The sequence below is a fragment of the Xiphias gladius genome, chromosome 2 (assembly GCF_016859285.1).
Source record: "Xiphias gladius isolate SHS-SW01 ecotype Sanya breed wild chromosome 2, ASM1685928v1, whole genome shotgun sequence".
NCBI lineage: Eukaryota > Metazoa > Chordata > Actinopteri > Istiophoriformes > Xiphiidae > Xiphias > Xiphias gladius.
Genome location: NC_053401.1, coordinates 15009896 through 15037480, shown reverse-complemented (window position 1 = coordinate 15037480; position 27585 = coordinate 15009896). Strand labels below are relative to the sequence as shown.

The window sequence follows — 27585 nt, the reverse complement described above, 5'->3', positions numbered from 1 at the left end:
TATAACAGTAATATCAAACATTCAAGGTTTCATTTACTGACATAAAAAGGAAAACATTTATTTCGACAAATAAGTTTACTCTAATGTTTTTTTCAGTCTAGGCCTTACAGGGATGCTGTGTAATCATGTGCATGCAAGTCAGTATTTTGAATTGTTGGTTAATGTGCACATCCAGTGCTATTCCATTTTTATACCAAATTCTATGTTTCTACAGCTGTGGAAACTATCTCTTCAGGACTAAATTTGGTATAACAACTCTATCCTGTAATAAAACAGGTACTGTTAAAATAGAGCATGCCATAGCCCAGAGGAAAAAGCAATCCCTCTTGACAATCCAACTTTTGGCCAACATTTCTACAGTGATCCCATTTGGCCTTGTTTGACATCGGTGAACACCTTAGTTTTTCGGGCCGTTGGTTTCTTTCTCTAACTCGTTCTTGTCTTCTGTGTGATGGTCCAGCTTTTCTTTATCCACCGGTCCATTCGTCTCCATACAGACCTCGACTTTCCAAGCTTTCTCCCCCTCCTCTGGCTTCAGCCTGTGCAGCTCTAACTTTGCTCCATCAGTAGAAGGAGGACATAACTCAACAGTTGTCTTTGTCAAGGGTTCAGACTGTTGCCTCTTCTCTGTGTTATTTGAGGAGATGAGTCTGTCATCTTCGGTGAGCTGCTGCATTTTATGAAGCCCCCCTCCCTGATCCAGTTCTGTCGCAACCCTTACCCACACCTTAGTGGCGTGAGGGAGTTTGGGAGCTTTAGGAGCGCTAGGCTGGTCCTCAGTGGAGTTTGGTGGGGTCTCAAGTTCAATTTCCTTTGAGGCTTTTGGTTGCTGTGTCTCTATTTCCAGTTCTGGCTTTTTAAACTGTCTTCTGAGGAGGAGGATGACAGCAATGATAAAGAAATAGGAGGAACCACTGAGACAAGTGATCAGACCCAGGAAGATGATCCTGAAAATAGAGACAAAAGATGGACAGAAGACAATAAATCATTATTGCTATGGTGTCTAAAGTGGTGGAGAAAAATAATTACATGTAATAATATTAATAATACAACTCAACACTTTTGAACAAAGTCATATTAGCATCCATGTTCCACGTGTTGTTCATGGCAAACCTGTACATGTCAGAGTCATAAATGCGACATGCGCCCCTGCCCCCACACTTCTTGATCGACCACTTCAGGCAAGTTGAATCAATCAGGGCCCCAAAATAAACAGGTGCAGGAATTCCACCTACAGACAAAGTATCACCCAGATATGTACTGTCACAATATTGCAATACGGACAAATATTGTGTTCCTCAAACATATTTCTCATATAATCTTATTTTGACTGCCCCATACCAAACAAATACATAAATTTGCACTCAAACTAGACTAAAGGTGACATTTTTACCAAAGCAGTGAGATTTAGATTTCGGACCTATCAGGGGCAGTACTGACACTGAAAACCACAACGAATCCGAATTAAACAGATTTAGCCACAAAAGGAATTGCAATTTTCATGCAACTGAAAGCAATGAGGCTCACCAAGAGTCCTGGTAACCAAGGCCTGGATACCCAGCGCAAGTGATTTGAGCTCTGGAGGGATGCATCTGTGATTACAAAACAACATCAGGTCACTTCTATTGATCTTTCTATAGAAAATAATTTTTTGCCTTTGTCAATAACAATCTCTAATACACATAGGAATGGTAGAAATTGGTATTTCATTTTGTAAATATGCTCAAAACAATGATAAATGTTATCACTGAAGCTCATATTATAAGAATATATTTCCAATTGTAATTATTTCCTTTCCAGACCGTATGATGACCATGTAGCCAGGTGTGGCTCCAAGAGAGTTGATGAAGGAGCTGAGAACAGATACAGCCATGTAGGAGGTGAAACTGCGGCTGCAGTCCTTGGCATGTGGACACTGGCCCAGCTTCACTGATGTACTGCTGCCTGCTGGGAAGGAGGCAGACACGCAGCTGCAGTTGTGAAAGACCTGGTAAAAAGGGACAAACAATGCAATGCAATGTAGTGAGAGGACTGACTGAAAATTACTTAAGTAAAGCACCAGCCAGTTATACTGTAATTTAGTTAGAATTACTCTGTCTGCTGGAAGAGTTGTTTTCCCATTCAGTGATTTCTTACACTTCGCAGAAAGATATACAACTAATATTTATTATTTTTACTTTTACATACTAAAATATGGTAAAACAACATAGATATGCCCAGTTATTAGATTTAAGTCTTAACTAGAATGTAGGGAATAGTATATAATATATACAGCTTTTAAAAACAAATGAAAGGGAGTGAAACTGAAAAAAATACATGATCCAATTCTAAATGGAGTAGAAATTTGTGTGACAACAACAGCAGACTCACACATTTGGATAAATGGGTCTCCGAAAGAAAAATTAGAAAATGGAGGAAAATAACAAATACTGTCTAACGACCTTTATTTAATGGTTGAAGACAAGTGAGATGAAGCAGAAAGCTCTGAAAGATAATAAGTTGGCCTTTGATCTCAGATAATTTTGTTACATATAGTGAACCTAATTTTGGGTTAAAACCCAATGCCCACAATTTACTGATACCATTAGCTGCTGTTGTCAAATGTATATATTTCAGAGTATAACAGAAAAATCTTCATAGTTTTCCCTGCATGACAGATTAAAGTATATCCAATGCAATTTATAATAAAATATTACATCATGTGTGACCTTAAAACAAATAAAAATTAATGCAATAATTTGATATTAATGCATGTAGCTAAACTGGAAGGACTTTGTGTAACAATTTGATTGTAAGTCCTGAGAAAAGAACATATGCTTAGATTCATGCTTAGATAAAGTAACACATTGTCTTTTACAAAGAGGGAAGTGTATAGAGTTGACAGGCAGGTAAACATGTCCAGTGAGTTTACTGTATATGCTGCTGCTCAAACTTTTTTAAGGGTAATAGGTTGTATGTTCTCAAAAAAGAGATTCTCCTAATTTTAAAGAGTTCATATTTCAATGTGGCAGTGTTTGAATTGTGAAACCTCAATACCCAGTGGTTAGGTAAATCATCAGACTCAATTATCTTACACCACCTGGCTGATAAGCAGGTTTATAGTGAACACTGTGTTTGTGCATTGTTGTGCTTGGCCCTACTGTGTTCTTGCCGTATCCACTGGAGCTGAGGCAGCCAGCCATACATGGAGAGATGTAGGTGATGCCGCTGTCTGAGCACACAGGGTCCCACTCCTCTGCTGAACATGAGCAGTCTATGTTGCACTCTGAGAAGAGCATTTCTCTGTTGTATAATATACCCTGTGTCCTGCAGGTCAAAAAGAATTTATATTTTATATTACATAAAAAAAACGGTTGGGAACGGTTGACAGTAAAGAACAATTGCAGAAAATATAAACCAACATTTATTTTGAAGCTAAAATAGTTCATATGTTACATTAGTTTGGTTTGTTAAAGCTGTAGTCATCTTCATATACCCTTCATCTCTCAGAACTGACCCATTATATGAAATGGTTAGCCCAGCCACAGGAATGTTGTCGCACTTGGTGCCAAACTGTAGCAGGAGGAGGAGGTATGCCGTGAAGGATGTGGCAAAGGAGAGCTGAGCTCCAGACACCACACTCAGTTTATACCTCTTCATCAGCAGCCCTCCCAGGAAGATCCCAACTGCCACCGCTGGAAGGTTCAACATACCTAGAAGAAAAACTCAGAGGGGTCTGTACACTGAGAGGCCCTTTGTATGTGAGTGTAGGAGGTTTCACAGTATCACGAGACATGAAGCACTGACGAGTCATGTTCTCAGACAACTTTTTACCTTTTAAACTTTATCTAAGAGACCGATAATGCCAAATCATAGAAAGCTCTGATTATTTTTTTAACTATCTTCCAGAATACATGCAGATTTCTTTATTTATTCAAATATAATCAGACATTTTGCCTTGTCTGAATTAATGAGTTTTTGGCTCCCTGGTGAGAGGATTCACCCTTCCTTAAAGGGCCAAATACAATTCTCAATGGTTTGTGTCCTGACCCACTGTATAACCAATAGGGAGTCGCTTTATTATCATATTTATCGTGAATATTTACCATAATAAAACACGGGTGATGTCAGTGAATTTTTTGGCTCCTAAGCTGCTGTTTGAATGAAGTGTCAACATTTCACTCCTGTGCTCCTACGCAATTTCAAATCAATACGAAGTTTGGCAAGTCCACTTACTGTGTGCTAAATGCTTCTCCCTACACAAGTCGTATGTACTTAGTTTGAGAGATACTCTATATCTAAAGACTTTGGTTGGTCATGTCTTTTTTAGCCATTCCAAAACACAAAAACAAAGGAGAAAATGTCCACAGAATGCATTAAACTGTGTGTTTATCTGCTCTAATGAAAGCTAAAATTGTTAGCATGTCCGTCTAACTAGCTTACTACCCACAGTAACAACTGAGCCTTACATCCAGGGCCAAAGTGTATCTCATTAATTAACTACATTATTTTGTGGGGTTACAGGTTAAGGTCACGTTAGCTGCTCTGTCCTGCTTTTTATTGGATATAGAAGAAGTTTACACTCCAACAGCCTCAGCCAACGTTACCCAAGATAGTGTTACATTTGCTAAACACATTGGTTAGTCCTTATCCTAAAAGCCTTTTTCTCTTGTAACATTAAAAGTGAAAATATGCTGTTTGAAAATAGTGGCGGGGCTTAGCGAACAACCAATTGTTTTAGTCTTTTAATTATGACGCTTGTCTGGGGTTTCGATTGTGTGGTTTGAATCAAATGAGAATTCCATTCTTCCTCTGTCCATTATGTCAATTATGTTATATTTTTCTTCTGTTCCCAGCTCTCTGTTAGTTTAACTAGACTACATGCAGTTACAACTCCACCTACTATTAGTTGACTATGTGTGATCTGGGGGTTCTGGGATCTGGGGTTTCGATTGTGTGGTTTGAATCAAATGAGAATTCCATTCTTCCTCTGTCCATTATGTCAATTATGTTATATTTTTCTTCTGTTCCCAGCTCTCTGTTAGTTTAACTAGTCTACATGCAGTTACAACTCCACCTACTATTAGTTGACTATGTGTGATCGTGCAGTGTATCTCATAGTATGAGATGAGTACACCTGGAACAACAGGTACATTTTTTTTTTACCTATAAGGAAGTTAGCTCTGGATGCAGACTGTCCAAACTGTTGTTCCATGTATTTGGACTTAAAGGTGAACAGGCCAATGAAGGAGTTGAACTTCAGGATGCTGCCACAAAGGAGCAAAAAGTAGGCAGGAGTTCCCAACAGGCGCTTCAGCGATGGAAGAAACCCTGTGGAAGGACATCCAGTAAAAATAGAAGCAAAGTAAAATACCAGATCTGTACTAAATGTGTAAAATTAAGCTGGAAATAGATTTAGGTGTCATCAGTGTTCTGTCATGAAGAAAAATATTTTCTCTACTGCACCTTTTGCGATTTCGGTAAGCTTGAGGTTGTGGTTGTTGTTGAGGGCATCAGCTGTCCCATCCAGGGTCTCACGTGGAGTTGGCTTGGCCTCGTCTGCCTCCTGCTTGGGCAGTGAGCTGGGCAGGAACCAGAACGGAATGCTTGAGATGAGCAGGAGAGCAGAGGAAACCAGGAAGCCCATCCACCAGGCACCCACCCAGCGGGCATCTTTTGGAGTGATGGTCACACTTTCTGCATGAAAAGAAAAGAGTTTTCAAGTGAGTGGAGAAGGAAACCTGATATGTGTGCATTGTTATTTCATTTTGCCACTTCCTTTGTGTGAAGTGACCAGGGACCACACTCTTCTCTCTTGTAGGGACACTGCACATTTTAGGTGGACTGATTGAGCTTGTTTGACAAATAAATGATTGATTTTACCATATCTATCTATGGAGTCAACGCAGTTACTTGCTCAGAAGGTCTATCTAACCTGTTCAGACAGGTGTGCAGCCTATTTTTATGATAGCATGTCTAACCTGCAGCATTAGCAGCAGGCTTGGTCGAAATGAGACTAAACGAAAGCTCCAGCCAGAGTCACTATGTCTCTTCTGTCAAAAACATGAGATTCTAGTTAAAAAGTGCTCTTTTGGTTTAACTCTATGAGAAGCCATAGGTGTCGAAAACAACTAGAAAGTTGGAAAAAAATACTTTAGCGGACAGCGTCAGCAGTTTTATGGATATGGATGAAACCAAGTTGCAATGATGTAAGAACCTGTGCTGCTAGTAGTTTTTTGGTGGGAGCTGTAGTTTTTTCTGTTCTCACACAGTTAATGTTGTACTTTTTTAAAGTCACAAAGGGTTCGGTTTCTTACAGCGACATCAACTACAGCAGTGGATGCTGAAAGAAATGCTAAATGAGACTAAAGAAATGCTAAATGAGAGACTGCACTGAAGTAAAGGAAACTAGGGCAACAGAGGCTAGCCTCGAATGTGAAATCATGACTTTGGCTCTCTATATTTCTCCCAAAACAAATGCATAACGCTTACCCATATCAACATATCCAATGTCTACATATAGTTTGGCACAATAGGAGCCCAGGAGGAAACCAAACATCGGGCCCAGGAGAGTGATGGTCTGGAGACATGCTGCCAATCAAAAAAAAAGGAGATCGACGTTTGTACGATGTGGTCTACAAGTGAGGAAGTGAAAAGAGAAATTTTAACCGGACTCCAGTGGTGGTAAGAGTTTGAATAAAGGTTTAGAAGGTAGGTTTAATCTATAAAAGGGATACACATAACTAGAAAATACCTTCAATCAAAATAAACTGCTGAATATATACAAAGACAAAGACAAAGACTGTACATATTGTATCAATTTAGTACACTATCACTGCCCTATGACAGTTCAGGGACCTGTACAGAGCAGTTTGTCTGACAGCATTGTAAGTTATAATATCATTTATGTATCATTTTCACACAGTTTGTTGAGGAAATATTATACAGATTGGACCTTTTCAAAATCCCACTGGAAACCCAAAACAAGCAATAATGTCTCACCTATATAGAACGCGGAATTTTCAGCCTTAGCAAAGTCATCAATGTAGGAGATGCCTAGAGGTGTGACTGGGGTTTCTCCAATCCCCCGCAGAGCGTTCCCCAGGAACACATAGATCCACATGTTGGAACCAGACTCTTTCAAACAGGCTGTATAATGACACACACACTAGGGAGTCATGATATCGATGTTGTTACAAAGACCTGATAAATAATGATTTTCAAGGTAATTCAGTCAGAAACCATCTTTTTAAATGTTATTACGATGTCACAATATGTCTATACTGCAACGACAATGTTTGAGCTAAAATAACTGTCAAATGTTTTCTTAAATACCCAAAGGAAAATCTTCTCCCTTCTCGCATTACATTCCTTTTTACATTATACATGAGTTCTTTGAAACGACCACTTCAGCGTGTTAGGACTGCATTATTCCCAGATTTTTATGAAAATATGTATCTAACAGAAAACTTTGATGCATTTTTATCTAAAGGTTTAATAAAAAAAATACTTAAAACTTAGAAAACCACTCCCTTTATTCCCCTCATATGTCTGTCAGAACGAGGAACTTATGACTGCTACCTTAGACCAGATGTATGAATACAATCTGGTGTTGATTCAAAATCATTTTAATAGGATGTGGTTTTAGGATTGCATACCACTGCGTTATATGCGACCTCCATATTATGTTTCTTCCTAAATACATCTCATCTGAGTGGCTGAACAGGATCAATATGTCATTCTGTGGGTGCATGACATGTTTTTGTGAGAATAAGAATTAATTATGGCTCAACAATAGAAAGGCTGAAGTTACAGTTCAACTGAAGGCCAACTCAGGGAACCTGAATTAATAGGAGCAAAAGTGGCTCCTCACATCAAAGGAAAATACATGAACAGATATGGTTTCTCATTGATGCCGTAAGATCTGATCATAACACATATTGTTCTATCTTTCTTTTTCCTTTTTCCAAATCAGGTCTTGTTGGCTTGCTCTGCAGTCTGCATACGGACTGATCATTGGCACTGTTGGCATAAGGCTATGAATACTGTGTTGGATTCTGGTAACAGTGATGGAGAGATACATCCTATTACCATGGCAGTCAGCTCAAAATAGTGAAGCTTTGACTTATCATGCACCCAAGAAGTGCAGCTTTGGGGTTGATACTTCTGGCTGTCCAGTTGTTGAGCAGTATGTATACTGCATTGGAGATGAGTGGCTTTGAAGGTCAGGCCAGGATGAGTGCATTCCAGGGATGGTTGGAAAAAAAAAAACCAGTGAGTTGTTAAGGGTTTTAACCAGGTTTCATGTTAAAACAGACTCTTTGTATATGCTACCCTCTCTGTTGACTAGAGGGAAAGTCAGGGAATGTTAAATTTCTGCAATCTATATCCTAAGTGGTAGACCCACTAATAGACCAACGTTGACTTCCATAGAACAACACTGTACCTACAGACTGATTGTGTGAGCTAAAGCTGCACAAAATAAATTTGCACCTTGGCTGTACCAAATGGTACAGAAATAAGTGTATTAGTGTACTTTCTTGTGTTAAAATCTTGTATTGTATTGCAGATTTACATTGTAAATAAATAAAAAGCTATTTAAATAATTGATATGTCTATGGAAATCATGTTGAAGGTCTTCATTTTATCCCAACAAATAGCCCAAGGTCTTACCTTTGTTGTCTTTTAAAGAAGGCTCTATCTGAATTTCAGGTACTTCTAGTGTTTTCAGAGGATCCACACAGGAAGCAATGTTCACGCTGTCATTCTGAAAAACCTGTATGACTGTGTCATACTGATAGCTGTGAAAAACAGTGTTGCCACAGTTACCTCTTCTTAAAACAATAATCTTATTAAACAAGACTATTTGGAACACTTTCTTCATCATTTTTGTTTTGCAAAAGTTTCTAAAATGGAGTGTTTGTTGACGTTTACCGCCCCATGAAGAAATGTGTCAGGCCAGTAAGAAAGGTCCCCACCGCCATGAGAAAACAGCCCACAGCGATGAGTCTGGGCCGATGCAGCTTGGCGCCAAAATGGCTGACCACAGCTAGGAACAACAAGTTGCCTACCTCCAAGAAAGTGAACCCAGAAGAAAAAATGTATACATTTAGAAAATCATCATCTTCAGAGTCAAACTGAAAAAGGAGGGTAGAACAAAAATGAAACCTGATCAGTCGCACAAAAGATTAGAGTTAGTTAGTACCCATCTCAAAACTGCCATCTATGAGTCCAATGTGGGTGCTGGAGAGGTCAAAACGTCTCTCAATCTGAGTGATGGAGCTCTTCATGTAGGTCCCTGTCAAGGCCTTGGAGAAATAGGCGAAGGACAATGCTACAATAAACAACTAGAAAAAAAAAGGAAGGGGAAATATTACTCACTGTCATCCACCTGAATACTATCCTGTAAATCTACTCTGATAAAAAAAATAAATGCTTGCAACAGAAATGCCCCATACAATGTATGGTTCTAGTTCTAAGCTCCGTCAGCGGATATAGATGTGATTGCATTCCAAAACAGGATAATCGTTTAAATTTTGAAATTGTTCCACCTCCTCCACTGCAGCCTCCACCTGCTTTACTCTGTGTGTGGGCACCCTGGAGGTTCTTTATTACTAAATTAATTCCCATGAGGGATTATGTCAGTTCTCCTGCATGTTTTGCTATGTACAGTTTGATGTATTATGTTGTATGGCTCTGATTCTCAACTATAAGTTCTCTAGAAAAACTAGACAATAGATAATGATAATATATATATATATATATATATATATATATATACATACTTTACAACCCAATATCTACAAACTGAAGTAAATCCCTAAAAGCTATGTGGTGATAGAGTCTGGGATGAAGTTGATTATAGATGTGTTTTGTACAAAATGTTCTATTAACTTACTGATGTTGACTACTGTGTAGTGCTGCAATCAGGCAAGGCTGAGCTCACGACTGATACTGAAGTGTTTGAAAAATGTTGATATCCTGATCTAGAGTAGGAATTTGGCCTGCCTAGATTTTCGAAAACAACATAAGATCACCTCTTGGCTCTTGACTCTACCTACTTTTGGAGAAAGCATATCTATAAAAATGTTGTTCAATTGCCTCCAAACAGATGTGTGTCTCACATTTAAGCAATTATCCATCCATCATCTATACCAGCTTAGGCTGTACAGGGTCAGAGGCTTGTGCCTATTCCAGCACACACTGCTGAGAGGTGAGTACAAAATGGCCAGGTTGCCGGTCTAGCACAGGGCTGACATATACAGATGACCATTCATGATTATGTGAAATTCAGAATCACCATTTAACCTTAATGTCTTTGTAGGAAACTAAAACACCCATAGGACAAACCAAGCAGGCAGCTGCACCAGGTCAAAGTTTGAACCCAGAACCTTCTTGCTGTGAGGAGACAGTGCTAACAACTGTACTACTATGCTACCCTTTAGGCTTTTAACCAATGTTTTTATCAAATGCAATTTAAACTGAGTGCATCAGCATAATTACCTTAAGACCATTCACTAAAACAGATTTAGATAAGCAGCAGCGAAATGTTGATTACAGATAGCTTTAGTACTTTGAGAGTGGAGATGCCAGGGCGTTTACTCATCTTCTGGTCAGGGACACACAAAGCCTGCTGGCTGGCCATCTTGTCTCTGTCTTCTGCTGCTTCTTCCATCCTGCTGTATCCTCAGTGTTTGTCTGCTTGTGTATCTACAGGTACCAGACCTCAGGGCACTGCAAGAAAAGCCGGCATCGGCAAATCATTATATAGACAAGAGATAGACAGTATACAGCGGTGGCATGTCAGTACAGTAAGTATATCTATTCAGGTACTGTACTTAAGTATGGTTTTGAGGTACCTGTACTTTATTTGATTATTTTCATTTTATGCTACCTTAGAGTTCTACTTCCGTACAGCTACAGTTACTAGTTAAGTTACTAGTTATTTTGTAGATAAAGATATTACAATACATACATAAACATTGTTAGAGATTAAACTAACTTGTTAAAATAAGCACCACCTTGACCAACTACAAGAGTAAAGTGCTAGTTACATGGTATTAGCACATAATTATCCATTAATATGATATTTATTACTATAACAGTAAGGAGTAATTTTACTTTTGATACTTTAACTACATCTTGCTATTAATAGATACTTTATCTTAAGTAACATTTTCAGTAGAGGCAGACTTTTATTTATAATTTAACATTTTTACAATGTGCTATTGTTACTTTTACTTCAGTAAAAGTAACATGCTTCCGACACCATTGACAATATTAGAAGCCATATACATGAAGATATTAAAAAAATGTAGGTCAGGCTAATGTAAAGATAAGGAAACAAGTTAACTGTTTAATACTATGATATGTTTATGCATAAAAATATTCCCAAGGCACAACAGCTTATATCTCCAATAGTGAAGTTGAAGTGAAGAGTAGACCCACTTAAACTTGTTTTACCCACCTTTCACATCATATATGGCATCAAAAAATGTTTTGGCAGTTACTTGCATAATGATTAACTTCCGATAGACATCACTGTCAACCAATATTTTCAATTATTGTAATCTGCAATAATAGCCCAGGTAAGGTATAATAGCTTGAAACTTCAGCTAAACTAATGATGAGTATTTCAAACGCCAAATGAGAAAACATTATAATGCATCAAAACTATACCAGTGCATAGACTTTTTTTTTCTTTTGTTTGTCATTGAAACATTTCCTTAAGTGCAAAGTCCTGGTGCAGAGCTAATCCTATCAATTCAGAATCACGTGTTTATGAAGTCAGTGGAAACAGAGGACCTATAAAACCAGACAGTACCTGTGTAAACTCCATCATCATCCGCTCTTCCAAATCCTCTCAGCTCGAGGGGGGGGGGGTTCGTCTCTTAATAACAATCCCCCTCAGCTTTAGGCTGGTTAATACTCCCAACCAAAGCCAGAGGTACACATTGTGTAAACAAGAGAAAAAGATAGAAAAATCACTATTCCAAAGCAACTACTGAGGAAGTTTAATAAAATACCTAATCACCAGGCCGCAGTATCCCCTCTCTTCTTCTGCTCCTCTTTAAGCAGGAGACAAACCTGCTTTCCCCACACTCCTTTTCTCCTGTCTGAAGGCAGAGCTGTTACTTGGAACCAGTGGGACAAAAGGTCTCACACATTTTTATTCCGCACACATGCCAGCCAGGAGGGGGACAGCAACAAGAGAACAGGGGGGAGGGTTGAGGGGGAGACAGATTAGTAACCAAACCAGACCCTTTAGATTTTTAAAATATCAGTTGCTTGTTGCTGTTGCACAGAATCAAAAGTGAGCTCTTTTAAATGTAAGTTTGTTTAACTAGCGTCATTAATGTCCAAATTGCCTTTCATGCATCAGCTGATACTGGTCTGGATGGCTTTGATGAGGACCTCAAAGGTGGAAAAGTGTGTTTCAGTGTAAACGTGTCAGGGAATGCTTTGTTGCAGCAACACATGAGGCCATTCAGGCAACCAGGTGGCAGGTCACACAATCAGCTTTGGCATCTCACAAATTCCGAGGATTAAGATTTAGAGTCACATTCCTGCACAGCAACAGTGATCGAAGGGTTCACCACTTTCCCTCTCTGAAAAACTATACTTGACTCCAGAATTAGTGTGCACTTGATGCAAGTATTTTACATTTCTTTTGCCACTGTATCTAGTTTCGGGTACATGTACACAGGAATACAGGATGGTACTGCATCAGTACACCGTTTTTTAGTGACTTCAGGCATGTTCGCATGATTTTAAGTCTATAGTGTAAACTTTCTAGTTCTGACTGTCTTTGGTTTGGCTTTGGCTATTTGTAAAAAAGTAAAATCAGTGAGACACTCTTAGTGGCCTTGCAGTGTCGTACAGTGGATATAGAGCACAGCCTACTGGTGACAAAGACATTGCACTGCCTCACAGGTTCATCAATGACAAGACATTTGGGAAAAATTAAATTAAGTGGATTACTAACTAAAATCATAAATTCAGTGGAGATTATATCATTTCTATTTAAAACATAAATTAGGAAAGTTACCATCTTTTAAAATGTTATCAACACTAAAGTAAAGCTTAATCGGTGTCATTAAAGTAAAAAAAGGGACAATCAATCATAAAATATCATAATCACTGGTGATAACAGTTATAATACATCATATAGCATGGTAAAAGGTGAAAAAAAAAAAAAAAAACCCTAAGAAAAACTATTTAAATACAATTGCACTCAGTAGAGTGCATACCTCCGTCAAGGTCAACCAATCCTACACGTCTGTCTAGCTTTTATAACAGAAAAATAAAAGGAAAAAGGAAGTAGTCTGATAATATCAACGATTTATTGTCATAAAACATAGTAAGTACAACTGTGTGTGTAATGCAGATTCAGCCTTTTCTTCCACCGGATCCAGATTATTATCCTATCTTCCTATAATCCTATCTTGCAATGTTAAGGAAAGTGGTAAAAAAAAAAAAAACATTCTTGGATCCTCCCATTTAACCAGATCTGCACCAAAATTAAATGGGTACTTCCCTGGCCCACACCCAGTTCCCTCCACCAAGTTTGGTGCAAAATGGTTCAGTACTTTTTGCGTAATCCTTCTGACAAATAAACAAACAAACAGACAGACACAGGTGAAAATATAACCTCATATTAACGAACATATTTAGTGAATCACAAAGTAAACACAGAAGAGTCAGAGTTTGATCAGTCAATGTTTGATCAAACCAGATTATGTAATCTTAACCTTCAATTTTAAGCATGCATATGTATAAGCATGAATATTGATGCACATGTGCATAGAGAAAGATGATGTGGTGTTGTTAATATACAGATTTGCTCAGAAAATTAGACCAGTAATGATGAGAAAGTTTTTCTCCAAGTAGTCCTCACTGATCTGTGAGGCTGAAATATGCTAAAAAGCTCAGGTGGCTTGGGTTGAGTTGAGGGTAGCTGTAGAGGGGGGTGATATTTCTCTGACTCATTATTATTTAAGACCCCTTTTAGAAATAGTCAAGTGATCTACTGTTAATATTAAAATATTGATTATAGCTGTTTTATGAGGACAATAGCAGCTTTACAGTGGGACAAATGTAGCATATGGCAAAAATACAACTTCACATGTAACCTGAAGTACAAAAAAAGTTATAATGTTAAACAGTAGAGACAACATGATAACAGGCTTGTTGCAGCCTTAGGAGAACATGTTAAAAAAGAAACTAAATAAAAACAGTGTATAAATATATTGGGAACATTTGTCTTTAATGCTTACAAATATGCTACAAGGACAATCAACAAAATTGAAAAAAAAAAGGCAGAAATGATGATAAACAAAATATATGGACACGATACAAACATATCTAAATGAATACAAAAATTGTTATTATTAACAATAATTATATTAATTGATGATACATTTGATCAACAACTACAGAGTATAACAGAGTAAAACATAGTACAGTCAAGTTTGAGATACACTCCACTCAGTCATAGTCCACTGTGCAAGCTACAGTGAACTTTACCAGACAAACACTGATGAGTCAGAGAATTGTATGAATGTTCACGACCTTTAGGGTTTTTGTAAATTAATGTGATGTAACAAGAGAGTGTGTGCCATGTCTGACAGGTAAGCTATCCAGAGATGCAAAATGTTGCTGGGGCACATTGCTAACAGTAAGAATAAATTTACCAGCCTGACATAAAATGAAACCATCAAAAAAAGCCTTTCTGTCCCTTTTCCTATTACATTTGACCCCCAACAGATGTAGTGTCTCAAATAAAATGCAACTCAAATATTTATATAAAGTAGCCGAAGGTGGCTCCAAGAACAGATTATATCACATTATATTCCCTTTTTTAAAAGACGCTGAGATTCCTTTAGTTTTTATTTTATAAGACGATATTGTCTATTAGGTTGAGCCATAACGACGGTAACTAAATACATACAATAAAATTTAAGCTATTATTTAATACTGATTAAAGGTGTTTTAAAGGAATAGTTCAACATTTTCAGAAATATGCTTATTTGCTTTCTTTTTGGATGAGTGTAATTGATACTACTCTCACAGCCACACAGTAAATTTGAAGCTACTGCCACCAGCTGGTCAGCTTAGCACAGGGTGGGATAAGATGGAAACTGATAGCCTGACTCTGTCCAAAGCTCAAAATTAGCCTATCAGCATGTTTAGAGCTCACTATTTAAAACATTATTTCTAATTTGTTTAATATGCATTCTTTGTTGGTTGCCAGGGAACCTCACTGTGACAACAAGACTCCATGAAGTCACTGCTCCTGGCCAACGAAATTTTTCGTTTTGTTTATTCAGCTTATTCTTACCCAGCACTTACAAAAAATTATGGCTATGCATGTGACTCATAACATTTGCAAGAAATTGTCCACACATAACGCCACGTACAACCACATCTTGTCGTTTTTACACTTTTGTTTTTGAACTGATTAAACAAACTAGCCAGTTTAGCTGTTTAAATCTTTGTGCTACGCTAAGGTAATGGTTGGCTATAGTTTAATATTTAATGCACAGATATGAAAGTGGTTTTAGCGTTATCATCTAACTTTTGACAGGAGAGGAAATATGAAAAAAAATTAAAAACCATTTTTTTAGGTTACTAATTTTTGGCACCACCACAGAGCAAGCAGGATTGTTTGGAGTCGCAAAATACCAAAAAAAAAGGTTAATAAACAAGATGCCAATAAAGATGGCGTTGTGTTTGGGTCTCCACCTCCAATAGCTTTACATCTGCATGAACATAATGCTCGTAGACACAGGCACAATGTCAAGTATTACTTGTCTGGCCAATCTACTGTAATAAACTATTACTTTCATTCTCCGAGAACTCTGCTAGACAAGCTAGAACTCTGTGTTGCTTTCACTGACTGGGTCAGCCTGCAGCAATCACAGCCTTTATTGACAGTAAATCTGAAAATCTCCAGCTCAGACTCTGACTGGCAAAAGCAAAGCAAAACAAAGCACTACATGTCTTCAGCTGTGCTGGCACCGATACCATCTACAGTATCTCATATTTAAGTAAAGGGGATCTTTCTTGCAACAAAAATAGTCTTCTATTTGGGATTTCAAACTCTGGCAGTCCATATTATACCAGCTATAGTCACACAAAACTATTTACATTATAATTATGCCTTTGTAATCCCAGTTTGATTTCATCCTTGTGTATTTAAGATGGTACATTTACTCATCTAAGCTCTACACTACTTTTTTACTACACTATTACATGCTCTAAACCCAAACCTAAACCATCCTTAATGTCTTCATGATAATACAGTTCTTTGACGACAATGAGGAGGGCTGTCTTATCTCACAAACTCTCACCCATAACTGAAAAATATGAAAGAAAACACATACAGTATATTGTACATACGTATACTGTATACATGTTTGCCAAACTGTCACTGCACATAAATCACTTCGAATGTAAAGCTGTAGGGTGAGACAATACTATCATTTCCTGACCTAATGCTATTCAAGTATAATTGTTGGACACAAGCCAAAAGTTTTCCTAATATCTGACGTGTTCTTCTCGCTTCCTCTGACACTGACTCTGAAATGTGTCATTGTAAGTGAGTCTGGGCTGCTCTGGTGCTTTGCCCGCATTGACACACACAGCACAGTATATGTTCCTATTATAGTTTGGTACACTTGAAGTAGAGAAAAAAGACCTCTGAATTTATGTCCTGTGCATAAAACCATTTTTGTTTAGATGTGAATTGCATATGATTAAATGACATTTGAATGTTGTTCATATTAAAACTAAGCTCTAGTCAGGATTTTTTGACCTTTTTGAAGTGAAGTAAACAAAATAAATGGACAATTTTGGCACAATATCTGTGTAAAAAAAAAAGAGGTATACTACTTGAAGACCAAAGAGAGTTGACACTGTACCATGACCACATTTGGTCCAGTATGGGTGCAGCACAGTAGTTAAGCAACGGAAAATACTGTATGTGTCAATTACCTGCATTATACAATGGTGTTTCCCTCCCAAAACACCTCAAATCGTGCTTTCCCTGTCTGTGTCTTCTTTGTTTTTAGCGATGTGGATGTTGGCATGTCCATTGACCACTCTGTTACCCTCCAGTCCATTTTCTTTGGCCTGATTCCTCAAGGCTAACTTCTTCTGTCTCTTGACAATTGTGAGGTAGAGACCTCCCCACAGCATGTTGGATAAGAAGTAGAGTCCAGTAATCAACCCCATGAATGTCATTCTGAAAGTACAGTATACTGGAGCAGGTTAGGTGAAACATTTTTACATTTGTTTTATTTGAGATTTTCAGTTGTAATTCTCTACAAAACACTATTCTATCAAACTAAACATTGTTTAATGTGTATAACTGTGTAAATCATGTATTCAAATATATGTTCGTGTTTTTTTATATTTAAATTTACTTTGAACTGCTGTACAAATTCCTCAGCATTTTTATCGCTACTCTAGTTGTTAATGTTTTACATAATTTAATATTTTCATAAGTAACAATGTAAAAAAACACAATCAGACCCCAGTAAAATTGACTTTATACAATACTAAAAAAAAATTAAGGTACTCAGTTCCATAAGATGTACACATGTAATTTTAATTTTAATTATAGAGAAACTTCTTGAATCTAAATATCCTGCTTAAATCTTTAAATTAGACATGCCTGTGGAGTATTACAAGTAGGCTTGTCGAGCAAGAAAATAAAAGACTTGTTTCACTGTACCTAAAGGCATCAGCATCATAGAGTCTACATGCTCCTCGGCCTCCACACAGCTTGGTACCCCACTTCAAACAGGTTCGGTCAATGAGTGCGCCGAAATAAATGGGAGGAGGTATCCCACCTGAAAACACAGAGACATGTGCCTACACTTGTGCACGAAAGCTGAAAATTATCAGTGCTCTCTTTAGAAGCCTGGTATAATTGTTGTTTTTTTATCACAACATTTTGTCTTTTATGTAACAGACACTAGGTCCAGTACTCACCCAGAGTTCTCACTATCAGTGTCTGCATACCCAAAGCCAGTGATTTCAGGTCTTGCTGTATGGACCTGGAACATGATTCAAATGTAATCATATTAGATGTTAATATATGAATAAGATGCATTTTAACAACCCTGTTACAGAAGCAGTTTGGTAGTTTCTTTTCTCCAAGTGAAGAAACCATGGAAACCGAAGCTTAATGTTTTCTTTGCAGATATTGAATTTTGTGTCTCATCATCTAAATTAGACTAGAATACACAAAATATGCATAAAATGATAAATGTTTATATTAATATCACACAAAGTCCCCTTTTTGATGATTTCTGATACCTTTCATGTAATACCATAAAATCACTACATATGCCAAAAATCAATAGGACACTGAAGGGGAGCCATTAACTCCTTTAGCTTTAGTGTTTCTGACCTGAGTAGTACAATGTATCCTGGTGTGCCTCCACATGCAGAAATGAAGGAACCCAATACGGACAAAGCCATGTAGATTTTAAATGTGTGATCACAGTCATTCTTCCTAGGGCACTGCCCCAGCACTGCAGACATGTTCATGTCTGGAGTCATCATCTCCCCAATGCAGGTACAGTTATGGAACACCTAAAGAACAAGAGAAAATGAGAAAATGAGAATAAACACCTTTGACAGTTTTACTATCTCTGTGAGGGTTTATCAGTTGCTACCTCACCATTTCCTTGCCAGTGCCGGTGGAGGTCTGGCAGCCAGCCAGGCAAGGCGAGGCGTATGTCATGCCGTTGTTGGCACACACCGGGTCCCAGTGCTTCATTGAGCAAGAGCAGCCTATATTGCACTGAGACAACAAAGTCTGTTGGTTGTAGGACACCTGAGGAGCCCTGGTGCACACATGAACAGACATGTATCAAATTAGACATAGTGATAGAAATCTTTACAATGCACTCACCCCTTCACTGACATTTATACAGTACCTATGTATAAGGTTGGTTTACATGCCACTCACCCCTGATATGAGATGGTGAGACCAGCCACATCTGCATTTTCACAGTGGATGAAGACCTGACTGGCAAGCAGACAAAAGGACCCAAAAGAGGCAGTAATCGACACCCTGGCTGCTCCAATGATGCCCAGCTTGAAACGTTTCAGAACAAAACCTCCAGTGATGATGCCCAAAGCTACTGCTGGCAGGTTCAGTATACCTGGATAAATGGATCAGTGCGCTGGAATTATTTTGAAGCTGTCCATATTTTAACATTAAACTTTGGCCATATTGTTATAAAAACAATGTGTAATTTCCATTGGATAACAAATAAGCATAGGAGCTGTTGAGGAGTAGAGATATAAAGGGAATTAGGGCATTGTGGGACATTATAATGATGCCTTTTAAGGTATGTTGATGTATGTTATTTTAGCTCAGGTCCCAGCTTTTTTTGTGAGATGTACTCCCACAGATGAGCTGACCTCAATTACCCCTTCATCAACACCACCTGTCATATTCCAAATGTGTTCCTTTTTAATAATTTTGACTATGTGTTATTTAACACTGTTAATTATATATAGGTGGAGATTGTTACAATTTTTATTATTATTGGGTCAAGTTCTATGACAAGGTCAGTTTAATAAAGTTTGCATTCATACTGTTAGCAGTTGGACTGGCAGAGGCGGAAAGTTCCAGCAATTTATCAATTAAACTATTTCAGCTGTTTATTCATTACTTTTAGCTAACTATTTTAGCCATTTATCTAACACCTTTAGCTATATATTTTAACCATTGATCCATTACTTTTATCCATTACTTTTATCCATCTGTTTTAAACATTTTTTGATTACTTTTATTTAACCATTTATCCAATACTTTTAACTATTCTAATCATTTTAAAATTACTTTTAGCTCACAAATTGAATAGTTGTTTCAGTACTTTTCAGCTAACTGTTTAGAATTCTGTGCTGGCTTGCTAACTCAATTTTTATGGATTTAAAAAAAATGTTTGTTTGTTTGTTTTCCAAATTAGTTGAACTCCTCCACAATCTTTCCAAAAAGTACCCGATGGGGTACAAGTAACCCTGGTTGTGAGGTACTACTTTACAGACACACACAAACACACTCACATAAAAGGAGAGCCTGAAGTGGGCTACTTAGGGCTTACAGTCCAAGTCAACTTTATCTCTCACAATCACACTTCCCTTCAATAACATCATTGTTACTGCTGTAAAGTGCAGTAAACGCACAGTAAATGGGGGTCAGTTGTTACTCTGTACCTATGAGGAAAATGGCCTTGGAGGCTGATTGGCCATAGATTTGCTCTAAGTACTTTGGCTTGAATGTGATCATGCCAATGAAGCCATTGACAGACACCAGGTAGGTGAGGATCATCAGTGAGTAGATGCTGTTCCTGAAGAGTCGTTTCAGAGATGGAATGAAATCTGGGGAAGGACAAAGCAGAGAGAGAGATTAGGGCAAAATAGTTTTGAGATACACAATGGTTTCCTTATTATGATTGCTAGAGTGAATTTAAAATGTACTGTCAAACTAATTTAGTATCCTTAAGTCTTTGCCCACAAAATAGCAGGAGTTTTAAGAATGAAATTTCTGTATATTTGAGATGGTAATATAAAAAAACCATCTCTGTTTCATATAATTTAATACATGCTTATATCTATACACATTCACAACGGAAATGTTTATACACATATATTTCGTAAGGCATGCTTGTATCTATTTATATTTACTTATATTAAATGAAATATATTCTCTACCACATCAGCTAAGGTCTGCTACAACAGTATCTTCTTTCAAAAGCAAACTAAAAAAATATCTTTTTTTGAAAGCATTTAGTTAGGTTTAAAGTATGTAATTAACAGGTAAAACTTTTTTTCATATCATTATTCACTTTTAATAATAATAATAGTACCTTCCTATCTTATTCCCTTTTTATTGTAATACCTTCTTATCTTGTGTTTTTTTTTGTCATGACAGTGACTTGACTTGATTTGACATAGCATCAATTTTCTAATTTACCTGCTGCACTAATTTTCCTCTGAAATATGATGCATGTTGTCTAACAATTGAAATTCAGCAACATAAATGAATTTCACACACATTAAACAGCATTATTACATAACTTCTATATTGTTCATACTTTTTTATTACTTTAAATTTTTATGATTTATTTTTTTGTTTGTTATCAGGGACCTTTTTTGTTCTGTTTTACTGGAAATTAGCTCTTCAAATAACATCACTTTCAAATATTAATTTACAAAAGTTAACATTTTGGAGACACTTTTATGATACAATGTTGTGTAATGTACTATGGCATGAGGGAGCCTTAGCTTAGGTAACTGTTTACACATGTTTCTCTGGCCTGATGTGTCATTCAACTCTTGCCCAGACTGCATGGTGGTTAGTTGCTGTAAGGCCAGGAATCAGAGTTACTGGTCTCGGCTCTGTTTTATCTGGGTTATACCTGGTTAATGATTAGAAGCATTAACTCTAAAACATGTTTTCACATTGACAAATTTCTTTGTTTTCTTTCTTTTGTTCAAAGTCTCAGAAGTAGATTAAGTTCATTGTATGTGAAGCCTTTTTGATGAGTATTTCTTTTGAAATAATTTTGGCATGCTGAATTGTGAACATCGTTCTTTATTTTTGTCTTGATGCTAAATTGTTATAAGTAACTTTGGTACATGAAATAATGATGCAACAGGCTGCGTGGTACCTTTAGCCAGCTCCTGGAATGTGACTGGCTTCTCTTTCTCTTCATGTTCCTGGTTTTCCTCTGGGAGGAAATTCTCCTGCTCTGCAACTGTGGCGAGTTCTGTGCTCTTACTTTGACTCTGCTCTTGGCCCTGCTTGGGCAGAGCCTTAGGCAGGAACCAGAGTGGGATACTGGACAGCAATATCACAGTGCCAGTCACTATGAAGCCCAGCCACCATGCCCCCACCCAGCGGGAGTCCTTATGGTTAATGGTGACACTGTCTGTGAGAAGGAGAGTCAACAAGATGAAACGCTGGGAAATCCTCTGGCCTCTGGAAAACCTGTAGTTACTCAATGACAAACTGTTTTGCTCTTTAACTACAACTTGCTATGTAGGTTCAAAGATAGGAAGGGTTAATTGTTCTGCTGAAGGGCAGTTTGGAAGTCTGTGTTGCTCACATCAACCAAGCATTCCCGTTAATAAATAGGTCTTCACACTACCAATTTGTCAGTATAATTCTTATCAACCAAGGGTAACACTTGTATGAAATGAACAGGTAAACATTAACGATGCAAGGTAAGAATTTTAGTCAAAGTTAATCAAAGTACAGTATGGTCTGTGTGTTTTTTTCCCCTTGATATTGAGAAGTCCCATACCTAAATCCACAGATCCAATGTCCACATAGATCTTGGCAAGGAAGGACCCAAGCATGAACCCAAACATAGGTCCTAAGATTCCCACTGTATGGATACAGGCTGGCAGATGGAGAATCAGAGAAAGAACAAGTACATACTCCAGTACTGTGACATTAACAGAGCAGTACAAGATAATAAAAATAAAAGATCAAAGTGATCTACGATGGAAGGTAAGCTAAGCTCCAAAACAGCATAAAGTAACTGAAGCAGTAATGAGTATAAAGTAACAAAAACAGGAGGACAATGTGTAAAATGTCATAAAAACTAGCAAGACAGTAAAAAAGGCTGTAAAAAAGTAGCTAACCCAAATAGAAGGGAGTGTTCTCCTCTCTGGAGAAATCATCCAGGTAGGACACACCCAGAGGCATGATGGGAGTCTCTCCAATCCCACGCAGCATGTTTCCCAGGAATACATAGATCCACATGGATGAGCCAGCTGCCTTTTCACAAGCTAAAGGGGGGCACTTAGAATGTGAACTGAAACTGCATGTCGTATTAAAGTTTTTTTTTTTCTAGAGCCTTGTTCATTGTTTGCTCCAGAAAGTTTTCTTATTTGGTATTATATCTGATATGGACAACAGACTGTTCACAGTGACAGCAGTGTTTTTCAGACCTGAGGGATCTTAGGCTGTATACCTGTTCTGGCCTCTAAATCAGGTGTCTCATCTGCATCAGTCATGCTGTGGTTGGACAAACAGGGCAGGATGTTCTCGGTGCTGTTGACATCCTTGCTGTGAGACACACTGGTCTCATATTTATATCTGGAAAACATTAATTATTTCACAACTATCTCTTTCAAAATGACACAGGTATGTCTTGAAAAGGTTTTCTGAAAATTAACCTAGTATATACCAGTAAATAGACTACAAACATTTCAACTGAATTGAGAGCATTACTGTTTATAGATAAGATGTGGTGTGCATACTGTACACAGTTTGGTCATGTTACATATGCACATTGTTATAGACTAAACTGTATATTTATACTTGTCTTGGAGGCAGAGAAGCATGGATGTAGCTGGAGTTTAGCTGGAGCTTACCTGGAGCAAGCAAGTAGCATGACAAATGCCAGTCAAGACAAACATGCCACCAAATATAATGCATTGTCTTTAAGTCTTAATCTTCTTAATATAAACTTTCAAACTAGTCAGCAAGATACACATTCAAGGCTGGATTATTAGAAGGGCAAAGCATGCAACTGAACCAGGGCCAAAAAGCCTGAAGTTTACTGTGGTTAAGCTGGTTTTGGGGAATTTAATTAACTGCAAGTTTGTTAAGGAATTTGTCCCACTAAAGCACAACAACAACTAAGGTGGGTCATGCATGACATCTGCCTTTTAGACGGGCTTTGTGTCAAAATCTAGTTTTATTTTGATTTAAACACATTTAATTTAATTTACATTGTATTCGTATGGGACATACTCCTAAATTAAGTTTTGTCATCAAATTACCAATGACACGCGGATACCCTGAGGCCCGGTAGTATTATTCTAGCACTAGTTATACTTTGGGTTAATGGGCATATAAACTGAAGCGTCCATGTACATTCTGCTGTGTGCACTGTGCTTAACTTGGAAGACACAGAGTACATATACAAGCTGGGTAGGGGGCTCAAATTGGGCTCCACAGCAATATTTTTTCCTTGGAGCCCCAAACAGGTTAATCCTGCAGTGTACACATTAGAACAAGTAAAATTATTCACAATTTCATGATATTATATACTTCTTCCCTTCCTTCTTGCATTTTGCAAGGGGGGCATCAGTTTAATATAATGTACACAGAATATCTAGTTATTTGATCGGTCCATTGTGGTTCAATAGTAAGATTATTTCTGCATCCACAGTTTGTATAACTACTCTATTATCCTAAAATCATGTCACTGATCACTGCAGGATATGCTATACCTTAACAAGGCCACAGTGTTAAATATTCAAGAGTTGAATATTGAGAATATAAAAGAAACAGTGTACTAACAGTCCTTGGAAGAGGTGTGGCAGGGCTATAAGGAAAGATCCAGCAGCCATGATCAAGCAGCCAATAGCAATCAGCCTGGGACGATGGAGCTTTGCACCAAAGTAGCTAACAAAGGCTATTACCAACAGATTGCCTGGGAAGGAAAAGTATTGAAAATAACTGAATGAATGAATGAATGAATACTTGGACATTTTGGACAACATGTGTTTTCTCTTTCTTGCAGAGAAACTTAAACAAACAGGATATAACGTGTTAATAAGTGAGCCTTAGAGGTCCTGGTAGGCAGATTATGTTACTTCCAGAGAAATTCAGCTAGTTGTTTCCCCTGCTTCCAGTCTTCATGCTAAACTAAGCTAACCAGCTGACAGTAGCTTGATATTTAGCTACCAGTGGTATAGATCTAACTCATAGCAAGAAAGCAAATAGGTGCAAGACCCCAAATGTCAAACTATTCTCTTAAGAGTGAGGATATATGGCTTGGCTTCATCTAATACATAAATCAAATTTTCATCTCTCAATATTGTCACCATTTTTATTTTTTTAAACACATCATTTTACCTAAAAATCTTGACTTCATCATCTTATATCAAAAACTGCACATACCCATTTCGAAACTGCCATCTATAACCCCAATCAAGGAGCTGGGGATGTCAAAACGCCTCTCAATCTGAGTGATGGAGCTCTTCATATAGGCTCCACAAAAGGCTTTGGCAAAATATACAAATGCCATAGAGGCCAGGAAGAGCTGGAAAACACACACAAGAAGTTGTTCAATGAAACAAGTTCAGTTAGGAGATGTTAATTTGATTAGGCTTAGTGAAAAGAGATTCCTGCTCAGACTGATTCTCAGAATAGTTTTGAATGTTTAATATGAGTGTTGTGGCCATTGTAAAATTAATACTTAATATTAATCTCTCCTCAAAAGATTTCAAGTGAGAGGATTATGATACTTTTTGCACTTCCAGTAATGCACCGACAGGTTTTTGAATTAGCCTTTTTTTTCTAAACAAAGGCTGAAAGGATGTTATTGCACCTAGCAAAGTGAAAGGGTGACTGTATTATCACGTAGATGCCTCCCATGATAGACTGGGCTCACACACAACACTTCACACACATTTAAAGACCGAGAGTACTTCACATCTGCCAACATTCAACCCTGATTGGATTACATTGATTTACATTAGATTAGAGCCTTTTAAAAAATAAAGACCAGTAATGGCAAAGATTTAAATAAGAACCACATAATCACTCATTTGCTAAACCCCTTCTTTGAACAGCGACTGCCCAATCATAGCCTAGCATGACGCATTCTCTTGAGCCTGTCTGAAATCAAGGACCTATTTTTAAAAAAATTACTAAGAGTTTTTAGTGGTAATCTGCCACTGTTATATTTGTAAACTGCATATGTTCCATTGTGAGAATGGAAAATGTGGAAAGCGAATTAATTGTAAACTATTGAGAAAACACAAATGACTAAAAATACGAATTTATAACACAAAAATATAAGTATCTAAATTTACAGCAGCCAAAAAAAGTTTGATATGAACTTTTAAATTAGAAACACATAAATGTTTAAATTTTATCTTGTTTGGGATAGAAGAAGAAAGAGGATTTTGGATGCACAGTATACATCTTGTCACACCATATTTTGTTAAATGTCTCAACCAAGTATGCAAGTAAAGAAGAAACTGATACAAAGACAAACGTCTATGCTAAGTTTGGATTCTGGAAATTAAATGAAACAGTATTTAGTGAAATCTTCAGCTTAAATCTTTGCAAAGAAAAAAATAAAAAAAGAAAGAAAAAAATATATATAAATATATATAATATTTTTTGTAGTTTGGTTGCTTTACCAGTACAAATCCTACTTGTGTGCAGCCATATGCTCACACCAAAGATAGTTAAAGATTAAAAGGGATTCACACTGGGCTGTAGGTCATAGACTGTTCTGTGAATATATTTAGATAACTGCAACTACTTAACAGTTAAAGCTCCACAGATAAGCAACATTTAAGTTCCTCTAGAGTTCAACATGTTTTTAATTTTTTAACAAGAAGAGAGGTTTAGTATTTTCCTGAGGGGGATTGATAACTTTTTGCAAGATATCAATATCATCAACCAATAGTAATTGCTACTCAGAGCTAATAATTTCCCACTCTCTTATATGATTAGTCTGTTATTAGAAAGCATGTAATAAACTGTTTCACAATACTGACAAAGTGACCCATGAGCAATAAAAACATTCTTTTCATGGGCTGAAAGTCTGAATTGATGTCAAAGTCTCAAAGTTTTATTTGGTCAAAAGAAAAATTAGCCTTTTTTGTGTTTCTGCCCAATCAGGCGTGGCATTTGTTGGACACAGATCATTCTGACATATAAATGCCATAACAAGACAAATACATAGAGATAGGTGAAAAAAAATTTGGCTTGGCTTTTGATGTTTGGCTAAGAGTAAGTAATTTCATGTTGCCAACACAGTGATTAAGACTATACTGTATAATGTATGAAGCAGTGAGTGATATTCCCAAAAATTTTAATACTGGGAAAGGGTAACATTTCACTAACCTTGAGCTTGGAGCAGCAGGCCTCACGTGGTTTTTTGGATTCTACACTCATGATGCTGCTGTGTGCTCAACGGATGCAAAAAAGCAAAAAACACAACACCAAAAGACCTGCAGAAAGACATCAAAATTATGAGCACATCAGAGTTTGGGGGAAATTAAGTTCAACTTATTTATCAAATAGGTTTTTTTCAAAAAATGCAAAATTCAAAAAACAAACTGATTTCTTACTACCAGTCTCCTAGATCTTGTGTTAAATGAGGTAACTGGATATACATAAAGACTCAAATTTCAGTGTAGCAGTGTAAATGAACATAAGTAATAAGAAAATGTAGTCCCCAGCCTTGATTTGTGGATTGGTTGCTGTCAAACACATGTTAAGATGTTTAACAAGAGAAAAACCAGAAAAAGTATTTACCTGAGAAGCAGCGGTGATCCTATGAGGGATGGAAGGGATATGGTAAAGTAGCTGAAGGTTTGTTGTACCTGGCAGGACTTTGTGCTTAAAACAAGAGTCTTATCAAAAACAAACTACAACATAACCCGTAATCAGTAACCCAGCTACTTGTGCACTTGTTGATCATGTCAATAAAAAACCCTCAATCCCCTTCAGCCCTCAAGCACACAGACATGCACACACACACAAAACCCAAACGTGACTGCACTGGTTGGGTAATGTCCAGTGGGATGCATTTCTGACCA

The 27585-nt window shown here is 37.3% G+C and overlaps 2 protein-coding genes across 4 annotated transcripts; both read right to left on the bottom strand.

Moving 5' to 3' along the window:
* Positions 1-397: 397 nt before the first annotated feature.
* Positions 398-10654, bottom strand: LOC120803917 (solute carrier organic anion transporter family member 1C1-like). The gene is made up of 14 exons (XM_040152955.1): positions 10553-10654; positions 9185-9326; positions 8914-9046; positions 8653-8780; positions 6982-7128; positions 6472-6570; positions 5446-5676; positions 5146-5310; positions 3497-3692; positions 3141-3306; positions 1803-1987; positions 1528-1592; positions 1114-1231; positions 398-947 (listed from the first exon to the last, which is right to left on the bottom strand). Exons 1-14 carry the CDS (start codon positions 10652-10654, stop codon positions 398-400), a joined length of 2427 nt encoding a protein of 808 aa, XP_040008889.1.
* A 2676-nt stretch (positions 10655-13330) lies between these two features.
* Positions 13331-27516, bottom strand: LOC120801161 (solute carrier organic anion transporter family member 1C1-like). Of its 3 annotated transcripts, none has more exons than XM_040147755.1 (15): positions 27302-27516; positions 26888-26994; positions 24926-25067; positions 24323-24455; positions 22986-23110; positions 22654-22800; positions 22311-22409; positions 21675-21935; positions 20218-20382; positions 18962-19157; positions 18671-18836; positions 18398-18582; positions 17977-18041; positions 17717-17834; positions 13331-17224 (listed from the first exon to the last, which is right to left on the bottom strand). In XM_040147755.1, exons 2-15 carry the CDS (start codon positions 26936-26938, stop codon positions 17011-17013), a joined length of 2067 nt encoding a protein of 688 aa, XP_040003689.1. In that variant the 5' UTR covers positions 26939-26994; positions 27302-27516; the 3' UTR covers positions 13331-17010. The 3 variants fall into 3 exon arrangements, with proteins under 3 accessions (XP_040003689.1, XP_040003699.1, XP_040003707.1); XM_040147765.1 differs by lacking the exon at positions 27302-27516 and adding an exon at positions 27115-27249; XM_040147773.1 differs by lacking the exon at positions 22654-22800.
* Between the last annotated feature and the right edge of the window lie 69 nt (positions 27517-27585).